The 6,682-nt window shown below is 34.7% G+C and overlaps 1 protein-coding gene across 3 annotated transcripts in view; it reads right to left on the bottom strand.

The window, feature by feature from the left end:
- Positions 1 to 4,489: 4,489 nt before the first annotated feature.
- LOC106871614 (dynein light chain Tctex-type protein 2B) overlaps positions 4,490 to 6,682 on the bottom strand; it is a 20,890-nt gene continuing 18,697 nt past the window's right edge. For all 3 annotated transcript variants that reach the window (XM_052974237.1, XM_014918171.2, XM_052974236.1), the window contains exons 3-6: positions 6,076 to 6,145; positions 5,454 to 5,517; positions 5,135 to 5,215; positions 4,490 to 5,025 (exon numbers count right to left, since the gene is read on the bottom strand). In XM_052974237.1, coding sequence (XP_052830197.1) covers positions 5,168 to 5,215; positions 5,454 to 5,517; positions 6,076 to 6,145 — 182 coding nt within the window. In that variant the 3' untranslated portion in view covers positions 4,490 to 5,025; positions 5,135 to 5,167. The remainder of the gene's footprint in view (positions 5,026 to 5,134; positions 5,216 to 5,453; positions 5,518 to 6,075; positions 6,146 to 6,682) is intronic.

Below are 6,682 nucleotides of genomic sequence, written 5' to 3'. Positions count from 1 at the left end.
ATACACATGTATATATATATATATATATATATATATACACATGTATATATATATATATATATATACACGTATATGTATGCGTGTATATATATGTATAAGTGTGTATATATCAAAACAAGGGCTGAGCGATCCAGGTGAAATATTTGATAAGCTCTCTGTAGATAAAGATGCCCCAGGCTGGCAAATAAGTCTCAGTCAATGTTGAAATCCAGGTAATCCAGTCTCCAAATCCATCAGCAGTCAAATCTGTATCTGCAGCCCAGCCACCAAATTAAAAGTGTCATGTTGGTACAGAGTTATACAGAAGATATGCACAGATAATTGGTCTTATACACTTATTAAGCCTCCAACTGGAAAGGAAAAAGAACTATCTGTGTGCGTTTGATATTTGGATCAAAATTGGAGATTGGAAAAAAATTTTAGTATTATTTATTCACCATTACACATGCTTCATTTGCTAATAGGAATTGCAACAGTGCTACATGTAGGAGAAACATGTAAGATATGAAACACATGTAATAGTTAATAGATAATACCCCAAATGTTTTTCCAATTTCGTCCTTTGATATGTAATTATTCTGCAAAAAGCTATTTCCCAATATTTTTCAACTCTTTATACATGGCTCACGAATAATAACATCTACATTCAATTTTGGAGGACTGGAATAAGCTGATTCAATTCATAGGGACACAGCTTGCTATTATAACCCTATCTACATACTATATGTATATATATACACACATATACATGCATGCATGCATAAACTCATGCATGCACATTCATAGTCCACAACGTGTTACCATGTGCACTGTATGTATATGTCTCTTTCTAAACATGTACAACACTATATATGCTACATGTATTTTGTATGTATGACTATAAGGATTGGCATGGAGTTCACTTTGTAACCACATGGTTCCCAGTTCAATCCCAACATAGGGCACCTTGGTCTATTGTCTTCTATATTCTCATGTTGACCAATATCTTGGGAGTGAAGTTGAGGAACACTTAGTCAAAACCAACTTGTGCATATGTCTGTATATATACATACACACACACTCAGTCACACACATATTTGTGTGTGTATATATATATGTATGTATGTATATATAATGAACTTAATGTTTGTTTCTAAGTATATACATCTACATATGGAAGTAAATGTACGGAAAGTTAGATCAATATATAAAGTGTATTGAATACATGAAATACAAAAAAAATGTATGTTTACATATAAAAAGGTCTGATTCCACAGGGTACAAATGATATAGGGAATTAAAGGGGTGCAGGAACAGTATTACAAATCCAACAGCTGTTCTTATATGTATACGTATATACATTTTTTGTATTAATGTACTTTATATATTGATCCGTTCAAAATCGTTTATCCCTACGTTCACCTCTAAACCCGCTCAAGTTTAAATCTCTTGAGCATTACTAAGTGTATTCACTATGGAGAATATCTGATTTTCATCTATGAACTACATCTATATATGTGTGTGTGTATGTATGTATGTATATATATATACCTGAACATATGTTCATAAATGTTTGTTTTTAAGTGAAATTATATATTAAAAAAAATTTAACATTAAACTGAAGAATTACTCAATACTTTTTAGTAGAGTACATATTCATTAAACTTTTACATGGAAAAGGTTGACAGTAACTTCGAAGTTTCAGCTTGCTTACCATGTTTCTTTATGAAGATGGTGTGAGAGTCAATTCATTCAAACAAAACTTGTGTATTGAAGTTTGACTGAATTATCTCCCTTCATGTGAATGTCGATTTTTGTAGTTCATTGTCTTGGGGTAAGTATGACTCAAGGAAGCTTTAAATGTGGTGCCCCAGCATGGTCATAATCCAACAACTGAAACCAGTAAAATAAGCTACGTGTGTGTGTGTGTATATATTAATATTTAGCAGAAGTAACTGAGTGACTCACAATCTGAGAGTTTTGTGTGTTGTGCAGTATAGACTTACAGTTGTTTCAGATATTCATTTTGAGTGTGTTCATGGTTCATTTTAATCAATTGTTTGGTTGGTTGGAAATATAGTGAATGACTGTTACGATGCTATCTTCATCGGAGTCCAACAAATCAACAGATTTTGATATCTATTATTTAATAACAGCTTTGGATTAATGCAATTTTAAAGTTTTGTTACCTCATCAAAATCTCAAAGCTGCAAGATAATACAGGATTAATTCAAAACAACCTGAACACTAAAGAGTATGCCCTGTAAACAAACAGTGCATATAATGTATATGGGAGAGTTGGGTTGAGAATAATATATACACATATACATATATACACTTGCATCAGATGGCCAAGTCAACTGTACAATCGTTGGTCAACTCTGATATACAAGTTTCAGATGTTTTCATTGAAACCCTCCAAAATCTTGATTATAATGAAGTTTAATTAAAACATCAAGCAGCAAGTCTACAAATTAAGTGACATCACCACGAAGGAGTTAAAGCTGATTATTGGACCTTAACCATCACAGAACCACGTTGAATCTTGACGAGTTGATGCTTGTTACTAAGTCGTAACAATTCCTTTGTACATTCAATGTCTGACAGTCTCCATCTCACCAAGAGACGTCTTTGAAACAAATAAAGTATACAGTTAACGTGTTATATCATTTTTGTACTTCCATATTTCACTGGACTTGTTGCCACTAATACATTGTTGAATGCTGGGTCTCTGGAATTCAGCCAATGATATTGCTCGTTTGTTTTATGTCTTTGTTTTTGAGGCGGGGGTTTTTTCCCCTATGCTGGCATGGGTTGGACATGTTTATTATTAAGGTATTGTTTAAGGTGATGAGCTGGCAGAATCGTTAGCACGCCAGGTGAAATGCTTAGCGGTATCTCGTCTGCCGCTATGTTCTGAGTTCAAATTCCACCAAGGTCGACTTTGACTTTCATCCTTTCGGGGTCAATGAAATAAGTACCAGTTATGCACTGGGGTCGATCTAATCCACTTACTCCCTTCCCTAAACCTGCTGGACTTGTGCCAAAACTGGAAACCATTATTATTAAGGCATTATTTTAAAGATGGATAGCCTTTCATGTTGCTAATTTCACCTGTTTTCTATTCCTTTAGCATTTAAACTGGCCAGATCCAGTCTGTCACACCTATCCTACAATGTCATTCTAAAAATAAACAATCACATCGAAAGCTTAAGGATAATGTATGATTAATTCAAAAGAATGTCAATCAAAGGGCCATGCATTTGACAGATTATTTTGAATGCTAAAGGGTTAAATAAGGAACTGACAGCCTCAACCCGTCTCTCTCCCTTAAAATTGCTGGCCTTGTACCAAAATTTTAAATAATTATTTTGGTTTACATACACACACACACACGTCCATGAGTTTGTGTTTTATTTAATTGTTATTGTTTTATTAATTATTTTGTCAAATAAAGTAGGCCAGTGCTCATGACCAGTTTGGGGGTAATTCTGAAAGGGGTTACAAAACATGACCCTAAGGGGCCCTCAAGGACCAGTTGATAGCAATGTTAAATTAGATAATGGATTTGTAGCAGGAATCTTTGGTAGTCCCAAAACACCTAGAAATTGAACCCAGATCTCTGTGTTTGGTAGAAAACTAAAGAACACAAATGCAGTTCACTCAGATAATGCTGTTACCATCAAACCACTTAACCACTTAAATTTCTACTCAAACCGGATCTAATCTTTCTGAAAAAGACAGACTATATATTCAGAACATTTTTGTTAGCCACCAGCCAGTGGAATCTAGAGCAGACAGTAGCAGAAAACTCTCCATAGCAACCAGACAGTGGTAGATGACAAAGAAGGCACCAGCTGACTCAAAGTAACACACAACAGGAACTACTATTAAACCTGATCCAACAACAGCCCGTATAAACTTCAAACTATTTTGGTGTAAACATCTTTTCTTTGTCGTGTGTAGTAACAACAACATTTAGTTGTTACTGGTAAGAGTAAATATTTTTTTCTGTTTAAATTCCAGATTTTGGGTTCATTCGATCTGTATCAACTCAACACCAGATTGTAATCCTGTTTATTAACACATGTAGAAAGATCTGATCACTAAAGATTAATTAAGTAAATGAACTTGTGTTGGTTTCAATAATGAGACTCAGTGGACGACCTGTTTATTAAAAGGATACAGCTCCTTCCTGAGTCATAGGGGCCGGTTTCTCAGATTCTCTGGTGCAAATGTTACCCCACTGGATGGGATGCCAATCGATTGCAGGAAAACACATTTCGCCAGCTGAGTGGACTGGAGGAATGTGAAGTGAAGTGTGTTGCTCAAGAACACCAGGTATTGCCCAGGCCAGGAATTGAAACCACAATCTTACAATCATCAGTCCAACACCCTTCAGGCGCCACATCCAAACACAGAAAGGGGATTGGTTGATGTCCAAAATTCCAAGAACACAACCGTTTACCCAGAATTCAGTTTGATGTTAAATTAACTCCAATCCAAACAATTTCTTTTTATTATTTACATTTTATTATTTCATTTCCTTGAAGGAAGTCAATAACAGATGAGGGTGATAGCAATGGTGGTGGTGGAGGTGGATGCAGGCTGAAGGGAGGGAGAAGGGGAGGAGGAGGAGGTGGAAATGATTGAACAGCAGTAAACATGACGATTCACCAGAAGAGGTGTAGTGGGAGGGAGCACCATGAAAGGGTGGTGGTGACGGGGGATTAAGAGCAACACAATGCTTTAAGATCCAGATGACACAAGGAGGAAGTAGTGATGGTGGTGGTGGCAGTGATAGCAGTAGTTGGTGGTGGTGGTGTTACTTCGGTCATTAGGATGGCTTCTCATCTTAAGGAACTCCAGAGACGTTTGTGTTTCCCAAGTTGACCGACCGACTTGGTGCAGTCTGATCCTTTGATGTCGTCCTGGTCGTCATCGTGAACAATTTTGGTAAGGCACTGGTGGGATGGAGAAGGAAAGGGGAGTGGTGTCAAAGAAAGTCTCGTTAGAACGAGGCTTGAGAAAGGAAGATATTCCATCCTGAAAAAGATAAAATGGAAAACAGGATTAAATATACATACATTTATTATTATTATTATTATTATTATTATTATTATTGCAATTGTTGTTATTGTTGTTATATACTTACCCAATGTGTATGACAAGAAGTGTTGTTGTGCCATCAGTAGTAATAAACACCACAAGCCATTGCTACACAGAACAGGGAATTCTGAAAGAGATGAGGAGGAAACAAAATAAAAATAAGCATTTTTCACTTACATATATTTTTTCCAAAAAAAAACAATCAGTGTCAAGGAAATATCTGTTACAGTACCAGTTACGCACTGGGGTCGATGTTATCGACTTAATCTCTTTGTCTGTCCTTGTTTATCACCTCTATGTTTAGCCTCCTGTGGGCAATAAAGAAATATATATATATATGTATACACACATAAACACATACTTACATTTGTATAAACATCCACAGCAAAGTTGTCTGTGTCAGCATCCCAGAACTTCCGGCTTGCTATCCTATAAAAAAAGAAAATAAAAGAAAAAAAAGCAATGTTACATAGAGCACAAAGAAAAAAAATTACCGAATAAAACGATTTCTTATCTCAACAGCTTTTTCAGGAATAATCATTATGACATGAGTCTGGGCTTCCTGAAACAGATGTCAAGTTAATTACATATTTTCTTCATATTTCATTTTGTATCTTGTGTGCTCCATGCAAATATATTTATATTAAGCTGAGCTGTGTTTATCTCCATTACTCTTTCTCTCTCTCTCTCTCTCTCAGTATACATTATTTAAACCAGTTTGATTTGGCCCCATGCAACATGTTTCACATTATTAGCTCACTCTTGCTCCATCAAATCAATATTTTATGAACAGGTGCACACAGGTGTGCCACACGTCAGGTGTCAAAGTGATCACAGAGCAACGTGAGATGAAGTGTTTTGCTCCAGAACACAATGCACCACCCAGTCTAGGAATTGAAACCACGGTCTAGTGATCGTGAGTACAACACTATAACCACTAGGCCATGCATCCCCAATAATAATAACAAATCAAAGAGATGTACTCACTTGATACCCTGACCTCTGTATTCTCCAATATAAACTTGTACAATGATTTTGTATCGATCATAGGCTAAATCTGAAACAGAATTTATACATACATATCTTACACATAATAAAACACAATTAGCTTCATTTCAGTCATGCTGGTTGAGGGAAACTAAAACATCAAATTGAGTGGGAGTGGTGTTATTTTAATCAAGATGAAACTAAATTTTTATCAGAAATTGTATTTGTTTTATCAATTTCACACACACACACACACACTTATATAAATATATGTAATTGTATATTAGTGTCATTTAATAAATTATGTTAATTCCAAGACTAATGTAAGTAATATATATGAGACTGTGTTGTTTTAAAAGTCTTCGATAGAAGGCTGTTAATGTTATGTAATAGTGTTATATGCAAGACTAATTTTATATAAGGTTGTTCATATTATATAATAAATTATGTTAATTACAAGACTACTTTAATATAATATATTTGCACTGTTTACAAGATGGGTTTAATATAAATCTGTTAAAGTTATTTAGTAAGTTATGTTAATTACAAAACTACTTATTTCTTATATATATATATATTATATATATATATATATATATATATATAT

This window comes from Octopus bimaculoides, chromosome 18 (assembly GCF_001194135.2).
Source record: "Octopus bimaculoides isolate UCB-OBI-ISO-001 chromosome 18, ASM119413v2, whole genome shotgun sequence".
Classification (NCBI taxonomy): domain Eukaryota; kingdom Metazoa; phylum Mollusca; class Cephalopoda; order Octopoda; family Octopodidae; genus Octopus; species Octopus bimaculoides.
This window is presented reverse-complemented; position numbering and strand designations above follow the sequence as displayed.